The sequence below is a fragment of the Macrotis lagotis genome, chromosome 2, assembly GCF_037893015.1.
Source record: "Macrotis lagotis isolate mMagLag1 chromosome 2, bilby.v1.9.chrom.fasta, whole genome shotgun sequence".
In the NCBI taxonomy this organism is placed as follows: domain Eukaryota; kingdom Metazoa; phylum Chordata; class Mammalia; order Peramelemorphia; family Peramelidae; genus Macrotis; species Macrotis lagotis.
In genome coordinates, this window is record NC_133659.1 from 227783077 (window position 1) to 227801660 (window position 18584).

At 35.8% G+C, this 18584-nt stretch overlaps 1 protein-coding gene across 3 annotated transcripts in view; it reads right to left on the reverse strand.

Annotated features, from left to right (window-relative positions):
• The window catches only part of AFMID (arylformamidase), a 33087-nt gene that overhangs the window by 4694 nt on the left and 9809 nt on the right, over nt 1-18584 (reverse strand). For all 3 annotated transcript variants that reach the window (XM_074225046.1, XM_074225044.1, XM_074225045.1), the window contains exons 3-9: nt 8107-8211; nt 7723-7771; nt 6736-6821; nt 6578-6650; nt 6285-6382; nt 841-919; nt 507-642 (exon numbers count right to left, since the gene is read on the reverse strand). In XM_074225046.1, coding sequence (XP_074081147.1) covers nt 507-642; nt 841-919; nt 6285-6382; nt 6578-6650; nt 6736-6821; nt 7723-7771; nt 8107-8211 — 626 coding nt within the window. The remainder of the gene's footprint in view (nt 1-506; nt 643-840; nt 920-6284; nt 6383-6577; nt 6651-6735; nt 6822-7722; nt 7772-8106; nt 8212-18584) is intronic.

The following is an 18584-nucleotide window of genomic DNA, read 5'->3' on the forward strand; positions in this document are numbered from 1 at the left end:
AGCCAAAATAGGAGAACATTGTACACAGTAACAGCAGTATTATAAGGATGATCAACTGTGAGAATCTTGGATGTTCTGACCAAGCAAATCTGTGATGAAAGAAGTTCTATTCCATATATCACCAGGGAGAGAACTGGTGAACTATGAATGCAGACTGAAATATGTTTTTTCCCCTTTATTTTTACACACACACACACACACACACACACACACACACACACACACACATATATATATATATATATATATATATATATATATAAAAATATCAAATTCCCTGTCTTCAAAGAGAGAGAGGATAAGAGGGAAGGAGGGAGAGATTTTGTAACTCAAATTTTAAAAAAAAATTTTTTACATGTAATTGGGAACTATTTAATGAAATAAAAATATATTTTAAAAAGCAAAAAAAAAAAGGCAATTGAGAATTGAAATCCAAGTTAGGAGGCATAAAATTATATCTTCTCCTGTGAGGAAAGAAAGGAACAAGAGAGGGAAGTTAAAACCACCTGAAAATAATCCAAAGACTGTTGGAGGAACTCAGGAGAATCTTGCTGGCCCACAGCCAATATTAATGCACAAGTTGAAGTTGAAGTCTGGGCCTCCTTTTGACAAAACATGGGACTTTTCCTCCGGGCATCTTCCCTGGAAATGGAGAGGAAAGATGACAACAACAGGAAAGGAAAACAGAGAAGTTTTAATTTTATACCCCCCACCCCCATGTAGTGTGAGAAGACTGTTACAGAATATTGGGGCAGGCTGTGAAACCTTCACACTTTCCAGATGGGGGTCCCAGGAGGGAAGTAAAGGCCACCTAGGTAGGGATGGGGGAGATGAACTCACAAAGTCATCTGAAGTGCATCATTAACATAAGTATGCAGGATGGGCTCCAAGTCGTAGATGCCACTCACCAAGAAAGAGCCTATGAATTAAAAAACAAACATCAATACAAAATATAACCTGAGTGGGGAGAGGCCAAGCCAATTGTTTGTGTCTGGCATTCCTAAGGTATCAACTTCACCATTTAGAAATAATCATTCAATTTGTGAGTTTTAAAACAAAACAGCATCACACTATCAATTGATTAATGACCGAACTTGGCATTAGAAATCTGGTTGCTGCCTCAGCTTGGATATCAGTTCTCTGTGTGACTTTGGGCAAAATTATAATCTGAGTTTGTTTCCTCAAGTGTGAAATGAGGATAATCTATTTGCTGCATACCTCAAGGGGATGGGGGTATAATGCAACAATCTGGTCCTATCCTCCAGAATCTAAACAGTTTTGTAGTTGACAAAAGATAACTTCACAAGAAAACCAAATAAAATAATAGAAAGGTTAAATGACTTTTTCACGATTAATATTTATCAAGGGAGAATATGAATCTTTCTTGGTTTTAAACCCAATCTTTCTAGTATATCAGACAAGGTAGAGGTAAAAAAGCTAGAATAAAAACTTTTCAGTGGTTTTTAACTAGTTACTATTGCAACAAAAGAAAGGTAGTTTTTGGAGAAAGGAAAACACTGGAACAGATCCTGATTGTGACAATCTCTCTAACTTCCCAAGAGACTTAACTGTGAAGTAATGGATGAATTTATTGAAATTGCATCAGTGAAGGGAGTTTCCAGACAAATGACATCGTAGATTCTTCAGATATTGATTAATCTCAATGAGATCACCAGCACCCTCTTTTATTGCACTGCCCCCACTTTCTAATGAAGCATCAGTGTCCATCACAGAAGAGAACATGGGGTATAAACTATGGGAAACCTAGGTTAAGACCTACCTCCAGTACTTCCTAGTTATGTGACCTCTGCCAGAGCACTCAGTGTGGTTGCTTTTCAATGTCTTGTAATGCCAATTGCATAATATACATGTGAAGACTAAGTGATAAAATGAGTATGAAGTGCTTTGCGTCAGCACAATAGTGTTATAAATTGTTATTGCATAGTTAATTTTTGTTTGGTTAACCTACAAGACTATTTCTGTATTTTGTTATTGTATTTAGTGAAGTCTTTTAAATTTTTTGCTTATTAAAGCCATATATTAGCAGCACTATGTTAAGAGGTAAGGGATCCCACCATAGAAATGGGGACTTTTCCAGTGATTTCTAAGCTTAATTTCAAAGATAGTGACACCCTGACATGGATCTAGAGAAGAATGCTGGAAGCTTATTTTGGACCCTGGCAAGTCTTTAAAAAGTCTATTAGGATTCTAATTCTAAAACTAAATATAAACCAAACAATTTGAATACTTTTGTTTTTGATGTTCATTTGTCCCCTTGAGAGCAGGTTTGGAATGTGTTAAGATATTGTATATGAATTGAAGACAGTGCTAAAAGCTAAAGGAAAAAAGAGCAGGAAGCTTTGAAGAGATTTAGCAAGAATTTAATGCGGTTGAAAGATGGACAAGCCATGGCTTGTACTATAGCTATAAATTTTCTATTCATATTAATTTAAAAACCAATTACCAGTGTATAGGATTTTAGAGATAGTATGTAAAACATTTCACAACAATTTTAAATGGTAATACCCATTAGGACTATAGTTATTTCCTCATACTTTGTGTTATTATGGGTTATATGGACTTGCTATTTCTATAGGCATTTCCAATCCTCCTTCTCCTCCTCAACATTCCACATTCACATATGCCTGGAATAATTTAAATACTCCAAAGTGATCACTTGTTAAGCCATAGATCATGATGGTTCCTGAGCAATAAGGAGTGACCTGTCCTGCAAGTAGTTCCAGGTTGAAAGCCATCACAGTTTCTCTCTGGGTCTCTCCAGCCATGGAAATATACCTAATATTTGACCCCAGGAAAAAAAGATGCTTTGTAGGATATATGCCATCTGAACAAGATGAACCCAGGTCAATTGCCTTTCACAGAAAGTTGCCTACAGAACCTTTTAATGCTCCATTATCCTCTACTTCCCTATTTTTCTTTTAGTTTTTTTTTTTTGCTAGGCAATGGAGTTAAGTGGCTTACCTAAGGCCACACAGCTAGGTAATTATTGAGTGTCTGAGGTCGGATTTGAACTCAGGTACTCCTGACTCCAGGGCTGGTGCTCTATCCACTGCACCACCTAGCTGCCCCCCTATTTTCTTTAGAAACTAGATCTCTTAGCTCAAATAGAAGTCCCAATCTATGTAGCAGACCTCTAGTGCTAGCCATATATGTTCAGCCAGATTTCAGTACTGATTTATCAAAAAGCAGCTTAAACTTTTTAGGGTCTGTTGGAAACTATTGCTTTCTATCTCCATGCCTTTACCATGAAAGAGAAAATAGAAGTACAAAAAATTTTAAAGTTTTTGCATAAATTGAATCAATGCAGTTAGAAAAAGGGATTTAATTGAGAAAGAAACCCTTTGCAGCAAGTCTCTCAAATAAAGGTCTGATATTATGACATATAGGAAATTGAAACAGATAAATGAGAACAAACATCGTTCCTTGATAGAGAAGCTATCAAAGAATATGAACAGATAATTTTCAAAAGAATAATTTTAAGTTATTAATATCCATGTGAAAGAATGTTCCATGTCATTAATAATAAGAGAAATACAAACTAAAGTAACTTTGGGGTTTTACCTCATACCATTAGAATGACAAAGATGAAAAAGGACAAAAATGTTGACACTGGAGGGGGCATGGAGAGACAAAAATATCAGTGCATTGTTGATGAATGCGTTGAACTGATCTAAACTGGGAAAAACACTGGAATTATACATTTAAAAAAAAAACATCACTTAACTCTACATACTCTTTCTCTTTATAGTAGGAAACATTACTATTGGGTATATAGTGTTTTTTCTTAAACAATTTTTTTTTTAGGTTTTTTGCAAGGCAAATGGGGTTAAGTGGCTTGCCCAAGGCCACACAGCTAGGTAATTATTAAGTGTCTGAGACCAGATTTTTAAACAAATTTATTATTTATTTTTAATATTAATTTTTAAATAATTTGAGTTCTGAATTCCCTCCCTCCCTTCCTCTCTTCTTCCCATTGAGAAGGCAAGATTATACATGTAAAATCATGCAATACATATTTTCATATTAACCATGTTGTAAAAAAAGCAAGAAAAATAAAGTGAAAAATTATGCTTCATTTTTCACTCAGAGCTTAAGTTATTTCCCTGAGGGTGAACAGCATTTTTCATCATATATCCTTCAGAATTGTCTTAAATCACTGTACTGATTAGAATAACCAACTACTTCACAGTTGATCATGATACAATATTGCTATTACTGTATACAATGTTCTCTTGGTTCTGCTCACTTCACTCATTTGATAGCCATTCCCTCAATTTCTGATTCTTTGCTACCACAAAAAAAGCTGGTATAAATATTTGTGTACATATAAGTCTTTTTTCCTTTTTCCTTGATCTCTTTTAGATACAGATCTAGTAGTATATTGCTGGGTCAAAGGGTATTGATAAGATTGCATGATACTATATCATTTATTTATTCATCCTATTTATAATTAAATGGTTTTGTCCTGTAACTGCTTAAGTCATGATTCTTCCTCTCTGAACTTAAGTTGGCTTGTAATGGATTTAGTTTAAAAACCTAGCTCTTCTGCCTCTACTAACTTTGGGGAATGTGTGTGAACACAAAAGGAGTCATATCTTTACTCCACCAAGCTATCCTTCAAGGATGTCTGGTTTGCTGTTAACTCACATCTGCACTCAAACAAAGTATACTTCTTAGTTTCATAATAAGGAGGGATCAAGGATTGTTGCTAGTTACTAAATTTCCAACCAATCATTTTGTTCCCTGCATTTCAGCTCTATAACCAGTCACATTGCTCCCAAACCCATTAAGTCATCTCTACCCTGTTTGTACATTTTTCTATAATCCCCAAAACCTATATAAGGGGAAATGTTCTTTTTCTTGGGGTCTTTTACATAAATGGAGACAAATCATTGACCCACTTACTGACAGGTGGCATGCCCCTGCTAATAAATGTTATTCTTCTCAGATCTGTCTCAGGTTATCTGTTTGTTAAATTCCAATTGTGACAGAATCCATGGTTTTATAGCCCCTTGGGCATAATTACAAATTGTTCTTCAAAATAATTGGTTCAGGGGAGGCTAGGTGGTGTAGTGGATAAAGCACCGGCCCTGGAGTCAGGAGTACCTGGGTTCAAATCCGGTCTCAGACACTTAATAATTACCTAGCCACTTAACCCCATTTGCCTTGCAAAAACCTAAAAAAAAAAAATAATTGGTTCAGTTCACAACTCTTCCAACAGTACTTTAGTGTCCTAATCTTTCTACCTTATATTGGACATATATTGTAAAAAGGTCAAAAACAGAAGGGAAGGATGTATATAGAAAAATATATAAAGTAGCATTTTTATAGTATCAATAGAAGAATGACTGAAAAGTTATGGTTTATGAACATAGTGAAATATTACTGTGCCACAAAAAAAGACAAATATGAAGAAATCAGGGCAATCTGAGAGACTTTTATATAGTGATGCAGTGCAAAGGAAACAGAATCATGAAAACAATTTGCATGAGAGTTCCTAAGATGTTAAAGGAAAAAAGTGAAAGGCTTCAGGGTTCTGATGAATGGATCAGTCAATCACAACTTCAAAGAACAACATCTGTCAATAGAAAGTGATAGCTCAGTGGACAGCTGTAGCAGGCCCACAGTCAAGAAGACCTGAGATCAAATCTGAACTCAGACACTTACTGAGCAAGTCACTCAAGCATGAGCTGGAGAAGGAAATCCAAACTACTCCAATAGCCAAATGAGATCATGAAGAGTCAGGCAAAACTGAAATGACTGAATACTAACAACAGAAAGATTTAAAGATTTGGAATAGAGAGTGACCAAGAGATAGACAAGGAGGCATTCATTTTCAAATGTGGAAAAAAATAAACAAAGCTTGGAGCAGCAAAGCAACTTTAAGTCTGCACTGTTACTGTGGCAGACCTAGAGAATCCTTTAAGCCCAGGAACCAGGCAAGTAATCTAATTTCATTCCTTGCCCCTTTTACTCCCTACCTTCTTATCCGGGTACGTAGTGTTTCCATTCAGAATGTAAGCTCTTCAAAAGAGAGGAAAGTTTCCATTTTGTCTTTGTATATTAACGGTACCTAACAGAATATTTCACACATAGTAGGTACTAAATTCATTTTTGTTTAATTTTTTATGAGTTTTTGACATGTATTTTTGCATTGTTTTATTATTTACTGATTTGTTTTTGTAATGATTATTTTTGGCACAAAAATTATCTTTTTAAAAAATGAAATAGTTGCTCACAGGGTGAAAAATTCATACAGATACCTTTAATGTTAGGAATAACTTCATGTTCAACCCAGTCTGTTAAGAGGACCATGGAGGCCAAGTGAGCTCCAGCTGAATGTCCACATAGGTAAATTCCCCTGTGGTGAATCAGAACAGAAGGAAAAAGCTAGAGATCCTCACAGCAGTCTTTGTTTAATCCAGCTTGGCAAACGGTTTTCTAAAAGCAACTGACTGGAAAAAAAACAACAACTAAGTCCTCTCTTCTATGGCTATTGCCCAGGCATTCCCTCTGATCCTATTCAGCAAGATACAAGTCTCTGGTAGACACTTACCTGTTGAATGGATACTGTTTCTGGATAAAGAGGACACTTCGCCTTATCTGGCTCAGCATCTGATCCAAATTACCTGCAGAAGTGTGATAAATGTTACTTAAGCTTTGGACTAGGACATTCTAACTCTCAAATGCTTCCCCCTCCATTATCTTACTTACCTTTTGGAGCAAGAACATAAGCCACTAAAGCCACTGCTATTCCTGCTGCTGTCAATGGGGGAACCATAAAGGCTGAATAGTCCTTACTGGGGAAAGATAAACATCCAATAAATGGCAGTTTACCTACAAGGAGCCTAGGCAAGTACTACCATTCACTTGGTACCTCAGTGGTGTTTGCCCTGGTTTGACCTGGATCAAGATACCTCTTCTCTCTAGCATACTGCCCCTCTTCAGTAGGGGCTCAGAGCTCAGGGAAAGACTGGAGGGCAGCTGAAATTACTGGTGGGCAAGACATAAGCTCCTGTCTCACTAGTCCTTTGAAGTTAGAGCATCCTTCTCTATTAGCTTTCTCGTTAAGTCAGGAAGGCTGCTAGAGGCTACTAGAGCTACCAGGATCTAGGGAAAGCAGGATAGTTCCAGCCTAATTCTTCCCCTTCTCCCCCAATTTCTATGATAATAGTAGTATTTATATAGGACTTTAATGTTTATAAAACACTTTATAAATATTATTTCATTTGATCCTCATAACAACCTGGGAGGTAGATGACATTATTATCATCATTTTACAGACAAACTGGGAAAGGTTAAGTGACCTGCCCAGTCACATAGCTAGTAAGTACCAGAGGCTGGATTTGGTCTTCCTGACTCCAGGTTTGATAATATTTATCTTTCATTCTCTAAAAGAACCATGACATCAGCAAGGTGATGACATGCACATGAATTGGATTTCAGTGAGGGGTGCTGTGCAAAGTCACCAATCTCACTTTCTCCTGCAGAGCTATCTGGGTCTAGTGGCCAGATATGAATCAGGATGACTAGAGATGGCCCTGAATGGGGGGTATTCAGGGTTAAGTGACTTGCCCAGGGTCACACAGTTAGTATCAAGTGTCTGAGGCCACATTTGATCTCAGGTCCTCCTGACTCCAGATCTAGTATTCTAGCCACTGCATCTATCTTCTATCTGGAGTTATATCTTTTCTGGCTTACCTTCCTTCTTGCCAATATCCTCCATGAATAAACAGGAAAAACGGTAACTCTGTAAGGAATACATACATATACACATGGATGTGTGTCTCAAGACATGTGAAAGAATATCATCAGTACAACTCCCTCATTTTGTCAGCAGAAAACCAGAGATTTGGAGTAATGCATCAGAATCACAAAATCTCAGAATTGGAAGCAACCTGTGTGATCACTTAGTCTAATCATCCCTTAGGCAGACAACTGCTATATAAACAGCCTTGACTGGAAGGCTTCACTAATGAGGAGTTTGCTATTCATTGAAGTAGCCCATTTTTTGGCCCACTGATTATGGTGAAAAAACATTTTACTGCTTCCTAGGAACCTCTACCCACTCAGCCCTCATCTTACCTTTTGAGATCTGGGAAGGGAAATATATGTCCAATTTCTCATCAAGACCTTCTCCATAAGCAACATCAAGCAGGTTCTGTTTGCTTGCCTGAGCCTCCTTGGTAACTACTCCAAAAATATAGGAAGAAAAATTCCGTGTTAGTCTGTTAACCTTAAGTACTCCTGTACCAAGATTTGTTAGGTAAGTCATAAAAATGTTGATGATTTGTATGAGTTTATTTGATATGTTGAAGTTTTGCTGTAATTTAGATTAGTTTTTTAGTTGACTTCTAGAGTTCTTTAAACAAACCATATCATCCACCAAAAGTGATGATTTGATTACCTTTTTGCCTGTCCTAATTTTTTCCCCTTTCTTCTTGCTACAGCTAGATTTCTTAAAGATTTTATTTATTTTGAGTTTTACAATTTTCCCCCAATCTTATTTCCCTCCCCCTAGCCCCCACAGAAGGCAATTTGTCAGTCTTTACATTGTTTCCATGGTATACATTGATCCAAATTGAATGTGATGAGAGAGAAGTCATTAGGGAATGATTAGAATTAGAAATTAGAAATCATTAGAAATCCTTAGGGAAGAAGCATAAAGTATAAGAGATAGCAAGATCAGACACTAAGATATCAGTTTTTTTTTTCTAAATTACAGGTAATAGTCCTTGGTCTTTGTTCAAAGTCCACAGTTCTTTCTCTATACAGATGGTATTCTCCATTGTAGACAGCCTCAAATTGTCATTGATTGTTGCATTGATGGAATGAGCAAGTCCATCAAGGTTGATCATTGCCCCATGTTGCTATTAGGGTGTACAGTGTTTTTCTCATTCTGCTCCTCTCACTCAGCATCAGTTCATGCAAATCCCTGCAGACTTCCCTGAATTCCCATCCCTCCTGCTTTCTAATAGAACAAGTGTTCCATGACATACATATACCACAGTTTGCTAAGCCATTCCCCAACTGAAGGACATTTACTTAATTTCCAATTTTTTGCCACCACAAACAGGGCTGCTATGAATATTTTTGTACAGGTAATGTTTTTACCTGTTTTCATCATCTCTTCAGGGTATATAGACCCCGTAGTGGTATTGCTGGATCAAAGGGTATGCACATATTTGTTGCCTTTTGGGCATAATTCCAAATTGCTCTCCAGAAAGGTTGGATGAGTTCACAGCTCCACCAATAATGTAATAGTGTCCCAGATTTCCCACATCCTTTCCAATAATGATCATTACTCTTTCTGGTCATATTGGCCAGTATGAGGTGTGAGGTGGTACCTCAGAGATGCTTTAATTTGCATTTCTCTAATAAGTAATGATTTAGAGCATTTTTTTTTTTAGGTTTTTGCAAGGCAAATGGGGTTAAGTGGCTTACCCAAGGCCACACAGCTAGGTAATTATTAAGTGTCTGAGACTGGATTTGAACCCAGGTATTCCTGACTCCAAGGCTAGTGCTTTATCCACTGCCACCTAGCCACCCCCCTAGAGCAATTTTTCATATGACTATGGACTGCTTTAATCTCCTCATCTGTAAATTGCCCTTGCATATCCTTTGGTCATTTGTCAATAGGGGAATAGCTTTTTTTTTTTCAAATTTGACTCAGTTCTTTGTATATTTTAGAAATTAGTCCTTTGTCAGATACATTAGTTGTAAAGATTGTTTTCCAGTTTACTACATTTCTTTTGATCTTGGTTACAGTGGTTTTGTCTGTGCAAAAGCTTTTTAATTTATTAAAATTAAAATTAATTAAAATCATCTAGTTTGTTTTTAGTGATGTTCTCCATCTCATCCTTAGTCATAAACTGCTCCCCTTTCCATAGATCTGACAGAAACTAGTCCTTGATCTTCTAGTTTGTTTTTAAAATTGTTTTTTATGTCTAAATCCTGCATCCATTTGGATCTTATCTTGGTAAGGGGTGTAAGGTGTTGGTCTAATCTAAGTTTCTTCCATAGTAACTTCCAATTTTCCCAGCAGTTTTTATCAAAGAGAGTTTTTTTATCCCAATAGCTGGACTCTTTGGGTTTATCAAAAAGCAGATTACTACAATCGTTTCCTGCTATTGCACCTAGTCTATCCCACTGGTCCACCACTCTATTTCTTAGTCAATACCAGACAGTTTTGATGACTGATGCTTTATAATATAATTTTAGATCAGGTAGGGCTAAGCCCCCTTCTTTTGCATGTCTTCATTAAATTCCTGGAAATTCTTGACTTTTTATTTCTCCATATGAATTTACTTACAACTTTTTCTAACTCATTAAAGTAATTTTTTGGAATTTTGATTGGTAGGGCACTAAACAGGTAGTTTAGTTTTGGTAGAATTGTCATTCTTATTATATTAGCTCGACCTATCCATGAGCAGTTGATGTTTGACCAGTTATTTAAATCTGATTTAATTTGTGTGAGAAGTATTTTATAATTGTTTTCAAGAAGTTTCTGAGTCTGCCTTGGCAAATGCCAGGCATTTTTTTTCATTTTGTTTATATTTTCTTTTTTTTTTTATTAAAGATTTTATTTATTTTGAGTAGACTTCCAGTTAGTTTATATTGTCTGAGGTTACTTTGAATGGTATTTCTCTTTCTAGCTCTATCTTGCTAGTCATATATAGAAAAGTTGAGGATTTATAAGAGTTTATTTTATATCATGCAAATTTGCTAAAATTGCTAATTGTTTCCAGTAGTTTTTTGGATGATTTCTTGGGATTCTCTAGGCAGACCATCATGTCATCTGCAAAGAGTGAGAGTTTTATCTCTTCCTTCCCAATTCTAATTCCTTCAATTTCTTTTTCTTCTCAAACTGCTGAAGCTAACATTTCTAATATGATATTGAATAGTAGTGGTGATAATGGGCATCCTTGTTTCACCCTTATCTTATGGGCAATGACTCTATCCTCTCCCCATTGAATATATTGCTTGTTGATGGTTTCAGATGGATACTGTTTATTATAAGGAACAGTCCATTTATTCCTACACTCTCTGGTGTTTTTAGTAGGAATAGGTGCTGTATTTTGTCAAAAGCTTTTTCAGCATCTTGATATAATCATATAATTTCTGATAGATTTGTTGTTGTTTTTTTAACTTTTATTTTTTTAGGTTTTTGCAAGGCAAATGGGGTTAAGTGGCTAGGTAATTATTAAGTGTCTGAGACCGGATTTGAACCCAGGTACTCCTAACTCCAAGGCTGGTGCTTTATCCACTATGCCACCTAGCCAACCCTAGATTTGTTGTTGATACAATTAATTATACTAACAGTTTTCCTCATATTGAACCAACCCTGCATTCCTGGGATAAATCCTACTGGTCAAAATGTATTATCCTAGTGATAACTTGTTATAATCATTTTGCTAAGATTTTAAGATTTTTGCATCTATATTCATCAGGGAGATAGGTCTATAATTTTCTTTCTCTGTTTTTACTCTTCCTGGTTTAGGTATCAGCATCATATTGGTGTCATAGAAAGAATTTAGGCAGAGTTCCATCTTCCCTTATTTTGAATCATTTCTTCATTCCATATAAACCCAACCCAGGCACAGAAAGTTAAAGCAATTTTACTAATATTTTATTTAAAATCTTTATACCAATATATGAGTACAGTTATGCAGGGTTTTGGGATTTTTGTTTTGACTCTCCCTGGTTTAGGTATCAACTATATTTGTGTCAAAGATCTGGCAAGACTATTTCATTTTCTATTTTTTTCAAACCAAGTTAGATATTTATCTATTTTTTGACAATTCAGTTTTATTTATTCATTTAGTGGTTTGTTTTTTTGCTTTCAATTTTGTTACTCTTTGGTTTTCAGGATTGCTATTTGATGCTTAATTTTTTTTAATGTGCTGGTTTTTTAGCTTTATTTTTTTAATTCTTTATTATACCTAGTTCAATTGACTTATCTTTCTATTATTGATGAAAATGTTTAGAGACAAATTTTCCTCTAAGTACCATTTTGGCTGAATCCCCAGAATTTTGGTTTGTCTTGTCATTATTGCTAATGAAATTGTTTCAATCATTTGTTCTTTGACTTATCCATTCTTTAGGATTAAGTTAGTTTCCAACTAATTTTAAGTTTTTGTTTAAAAAACCCTTTATCGAATATACTTTTATTGCATTATCATCTTTAAGAGATGCATTTAACATTTTTGCTTTTCTGTATGAATAAAGTTTTAATGCCCTAATAATTGGGTTTTTTTGTGAAGATACCATATACATGTATATTTCTATTTCCATCCAACATTCTCCAGTAGCTTATCATATCTAAATTTTCTAAAATTCCATTCAATTTTTACATTTCTTTTTTCTTCACTCACATTACCAAGTGATTATAGTTTTTATTGTTTATTGATTTTATTGATTATAGTTTTATTGTTCATTTCTCCCTAGAACTCATTTTAGCTTTTCCTTGAAAAATTTAGATACTGTCATTTGGGATGATATTAATTTACTGTCTATGGTATATTTCAGTAAAAGGTAGTTTTTCCTTTTATGTCTTTTCATTGCTGTAGTTTTTGTCTGAGATCATGATTACTATTCTGCCTTTTTTAATTTTAACCAAAGCACAATAGTTTCTGCTTCCAATTCTTTATCTTATTATTTCTGGACATATTTTTTTCTATTTTCAACTGTGTTTCTTGTAAATAATATACTGATGGATTCTAGTTTATAATTCATTTTGCTATTCTCTTTTGTTTTATGGATGAGTTCATCTCATTCATGTTCACAGTTATAATTGTTAATTGTGTATTTTTCCTTCATCCCATCTCTTCTTCTCCTTAAGATTTTGTTTTGCTACTAATAACTTTTTTTTTAGGTTTTTGCAAGGCAAATGGGGTTAAGTGGCTTGCCCAAGGCCACACAGCTAAGTAATCATTAAGTGTCTGAGACTGGATTTGAACTCAGGTACTCCTGACTCCAGGGCCGGTGCTTTATCCACTGCCACCTAGTCACCCCTACTAATAACTTTTGATCCACCCTTCTCCTATATCCCCTTTCTTTTCCTTAAACACTTTCTCTCTTATTTCCCTGTTGAATGAAATGCATTTCTGTACCCAACTTCATGTTGATGATAAAATGGAAGACTGCATAGAAATGCAGTTAGTTTAGTGTAAGAATCAGAAAGACTGATCAGATTCTATCTTGAAACACTAATTTCAACTTGTGCTGCCTCATGTATTCTCCTTTTTGTTTTCTCCTATTCATTCATGGGAAACTTAATTATGGAAGCCATCTATTGTGTTTTATATATACAGATGGATATACTTAACATCTTTTCATTTTATGAATAGACGACTCCCAAACCTACTCATTCCCTCTCCCAACTGGATCAAAATTTTCTTTTTCCCTTTCCAACTTGGAAAGACAAACTTTTTTTCCAACTAAACATTGGATTATCTAATTTTGTGTCCTAGTTAATTGTTTTGTTATAATAGGACTTTCTGGACTTATTTCATTGTTTTTTTTGTTTAGTAAAACATCTGCTTTACTCTGTATTCAGGATCTTTGAATTGAAGAATCCACACACCCTTTCTTTCTGAATGCCTAGACAGTAAATCATCTATGCTTGGATTGTTTTCTTAGGTTGTTTTCAATATATTCACTATTCTTCCACTCATTTCTCACCTCCAGAGCATTCATCTTCCCCCTCCTTTGCATTCTTCTCTTAAGATCACCAAAATATCATGGAACACTATTGTTCTATTAGAAACCAGGAGGGACGGGATTTCAGGGAAACCTGAAGGGACTTGCATGAACTGATGCTGAGTGAGATGAGCAGAACCAGAAAAACACTGTACACCCTAACAGCAACATGGGAGTGATGTTCAACCTTGAAGGACTTGCTCATTCCATCAGCGCAACAATTGGGAGCAATTTTTGGCTGTCTGCAAAGGAGAGTACCATCTGTATCCAGATAAGGAGCTGTAGAGTTTGAACAAAGTACAAGGACTATTCCCTTTAATTCAGAAAAAAAAAACCCAGATGTCTTATGGTTTGATCTGGTTACCTCTGAGAATTCTGTTCTCTTTAAGGATATGATTTCTCTCTCATCACACCCAATTTGGATCGAGGTACAACATGGAAACAAAGTAAAGACTGACGGAGTGCTATCTGTGGGGTGGGGGTGGGGGAGGGAAGCAAGATTGAAGGAAAACTGTAAAACTCAAATAATATCTTTAATAAAAATAAAAAATTTTTTAAAAAGATCACCAAAATAGGGGGCAGCTAGGTGGCACAGTGGATAGAGCACTGGCCTTGGAGTCAGGAGTACCTGAGTTCAAATCTGGCCTCAGACACTTAATAATTACCTAGCTGTATGGCCTTGGGCAAGCCACTTAACCCCATTTACCTTGCAAAAAAAAAAAGGTCATCAAAATATAATCAAACTTTCAAGTCCTCTAACTATATTCTCTTTATTACTTCTGATGATGATAGAATTCTGGGAAAATACATTTATCAATACTTCATATAAGAATGTAAACAGTTGATTTATGTTCAGTCTCATGTAAGCAGTCATTTATGTTTTTCTTTTTATGCATCTCTTGACTTCAGTGTTTATATATCAAAGTTTTCATACAGTTCTAGGCTTTTCATTAGGAATTTTTGGAAGTCTATTTCATCAGATTCATTTTTTCCTTTATATGATAAGACTCAGTTTTTCTGGATAAGTTATTCTGGGCTCTTAAGTGTAGATTTTTTACTTTCTGGAATATATTCTAAATTGCTTCCTTATGGTAGTGACTGCTAAATTTTGTGTGATAATGATTGTGACTCCTCAATACTTGAATATCTTTTTCTGACTCCTTAAGTGAATTGGAATCTTTGAATTTTGGTTGTTAATATTCCTGAGGAATTTTATTTTAATGTTTCTTTTAGGAGGTGACTAGTGGAATCTTTCTCTTTCTATTCTGCCCTCTGTTTCTAAGAAGTCTGAGCAGGTTTCTTTAATAATTTCTTGAAATATGATATCTGGGTGATGCAGAGAATTGTGAATATAGCAGAAACAAAATCTGTTAAATGGGTGGAGGTTCCCACTCTTGAGATTCTGCCTTCCTTGGACACTGTTGATTGTATCCTGACTTCCCTTGACCCTGTTGTTTGATTCTTATCCCCCCATTTTCCCCTTCACCTAACCTTGACTGTAGACACTGGCAGGTAGGAAATGACGTGTTGAAAGGTCAGGAAGTATCAGTATATAGTTTGCCATTGGAAGTTACAAGGTGTAAGACCACTCCCAAGCACTACCCTCTGTCCAGCCTACAATGAAGGGGTAGTTAACAAGAAGGGCCCCCTTTGAGGTGCTTGCTTCTTCCAGTCTTCCATCCAGAAGGATGTGGCTTTCTCTAGCTCTTCCTTAATCCACATAGAGCTCCATGGGCTTCGCCACATGGCCTAGTTAACCCAAGCCTCATGGCTGCCTGCCCTTTTTTCTCTTACTTTCCAGACTTCTGCTGAGCCTGGCAACTAACCTGCCAAGATTAATTATCAATCCATGTGGTTTTTCCTTAATCTCTACTTAACTTTCCTATTACTTTCTTTTTATATTGTAACTTCTTTTAATAAATCTCTATTTTCTTTTACACCTGCATTCCTGAGTCAAAAGTGTGATTCTTCACAGGTGAATGATCAAACTCAATCAGAAATATGGGCTGATTGTAACTTTAAGGGAGTCCAATGATCCCTCATTCTGTTTTTAAGACAATTGCTTTTTGCTATGAGATAGCTTACATTTTTCTTTAATTTTTTTCAGTCTGAGTGGGATAAAGTTTTGAGATTTCTTCAGTAAAATATTACAGATTGAATCTGGTTAGCTATGTGCCCCTCCTCCCTTGACAAAGCAAACTTCAGGGATATTGTTGATGAAGTCAACTGACTTCATTTTATTTGTTGATGTTTGGAGAATCATTCAATTCCTGGGACTAAAGAGATAATCTGGTTTAGGTTTGAATTTTATGTTCTTTTCCCTAGATTAGTTTGCTTTGTTTGAATTCTATGCCCCTTTCTCTAGGGTAGTTTTCTGTTTAGATTGTAAAACCACATTCCTCATTAATGAGGGTGGGTCAGTGGGGGGGGGGGGGGGACTTGTTAGGATAAATATGATTCTTGAACCTTTCACCTTCACCTCAATCTCTCTGATTGTGGCCCAGTTTCTCCAGGAATGAATAAAGCCTTCTCTTCATACCTTGAGAGATCTCCGAAATTTATTTAAGTGGCATTTGTCCCACAGAAGTCTGTTGACTTTGTTTTTAGCATTTCTTGCTATTCATAGCATCAAAAAAAATTTGATCAGATTAGATTTGATGTGATTAGAATTTGATCAATTCTAATTTTCAGGAAGTTATTTTCTTTGGCAAGGTTTTGTATATTTTGTTCGAAGCTGTTTATTCTCTTTTCATATTTTTTTCTTCTGTTACTCTCACTTAATTTCTCATTTTTTTTGTTTTTTTGCAAGGCAATGGGGTTAAGTGACTTGCCCAAGGTCACACAGCTAAGTAAGTATTAAGTGTCTGAGATTGAATTTGAACTCAGGTGCTCATGACTCTAGGGCTGGTGCTCTATCCACTGCACCACCTAGCTGCCCCTGAAATGGTTAAGATCATTTTTAAACCTCTTGCTTTATCTCTTCTAAAGTTTTTAATTGAGCTCAGGCCAACACTGTGTTTTTCTTTGGACTTTGTGGATCTTTTGGAGTCATTCTCTTCTAAATTTGTGTCTTGAACTTCTCTGTCACCTTAATAGTTCTTTGTGTTCTATAGTTCTCTATATTCTTTTTTGTTTGCTAATTCCTCTAGGCTTACTTTTTGACTTCAGATTTTGTGTTAGGACTTGGCTCAGCACACTTCTGCAAGTTGACTGCAGTAGGGGGGGAGAGATGTGGACTGTGCTTTTGACCTCTGGGTTCCTTCTGCTCTTTCATAGTGAAGAAAATCATGTTATTCCAGGATTTCAAAGACAGTTCAAGTTACAGACTTGCAAACTTTCAGTGCTTTCAAAAGTGAGGTTATCCAGAGCAAAGTCTGCTCATTGCCCTCTTGATCTAAGCCCTTAAAATTCCTAATCAAGGTTTAGGCATGAGCAAGATGCTTGTCCCTGTCTGAAAGTTTCAGCAAATTGCTGTTAGATAGGAAGTGAGTGAACCCTACATTCAGAGTAACAGAACTGAAGGCTCCAATTTGTTCTGAAATTTCTACCACCAAATTTTTTCACTGCAGGTTTTAACCTGGCTTGTGCTCCTAGAATCAGCAGAAAACACAACTAATGTTTGCTTCTTAACTTGTTGACACATCTAAGGCTCCTGAACTTTGACTGTGACTTCTCTAGGTATGGGTCCCCTTAGTCCACCCCTAGATCTGGGTAATGAGTAACAGAGAAGCCAGATGTTACTTGTTCCCATACCCTAAACTACTTTAAAAGATGCCTTGGAACCACTTCCTCATCTTGTGCTTCCTGACCCAGGGTTCAGTCTCCATTCTCTTTCAGGTTCTAGACACTAGAATGATTTACATTGTTTGCTCCTGGCTAGAACTCAATTTCATTATACAAAGACCTCTTTGTCTCCCTATGATGCTTGGGGCTAAAAAAAAATACATACTGTGGATTTTTCATAGATTTCCCAATAAGAATTCTAATTGGTACATTTTCTAAAAAGTTTTTATTAATGTCTTTTGGTTTTTTGTCATCATAGTTTTCCCTAGTATTCTTTTCCTACTTCCTCCCAGAGAGCCATTTCAAATAACATGGTATCTTTCAAATATTAAAAAAGAAAAAGGGGAAAATTCGTAGAATTGACCAATAATTTTAAAAAGTCAGAATACACATGCAAAGTGCAACATTTGTCAGTCTTTCACTTCTGTGAAGGGATAAGCTGAGGATAACTTCATATTCATTCTTTCAAATCATTTTCTTTTTTTCCAATTAATATTTTCTTTTTCCAATTATATGTTATGAAAGTTTTTCAACATTCATCCATATGTAAATTTATAAGCCATATAATTTCCTTTCAGCCTCACTTCTCACCCCCTTCCCCTCAGCAGGTGAAAAAATCTAGTGAATAATGTACATACATTTGTGTTTGCGTGTTTACATATTAGCCATTTTCTATATGAGGAATTAGGATTAAGGGGAAAAGAAAAACCATGGGACAGGAAGGAAAAACATAAGAAAAATTTTTTTTAAAAATGAACATAGTGGGGCAGCTAGGTGGCACAGTGGATAGAGCACCCACCATGGAGTCAGGAGGGCCTGAGTTCAAATCCAAACTCAGACACTTAATAATTACCTAGCTGTGTGGCCTTGGACAAGCCACTTAGCCCCACTGCAATGCAAAAACCTAAAAAAAAAAAACCCCACACAAAACAAAAAAAAAAATAACAATAATAAAATGAACATAGTGTTTATTCAGATTCTACAGGGGTTTTTTGGTTTTGTTTCAATTTTCTTCATCTGGATGTGGGCAGCATTGTCTATTAACAGGACCCCAAGGGTTATCCTAGCTCTCTGAACTG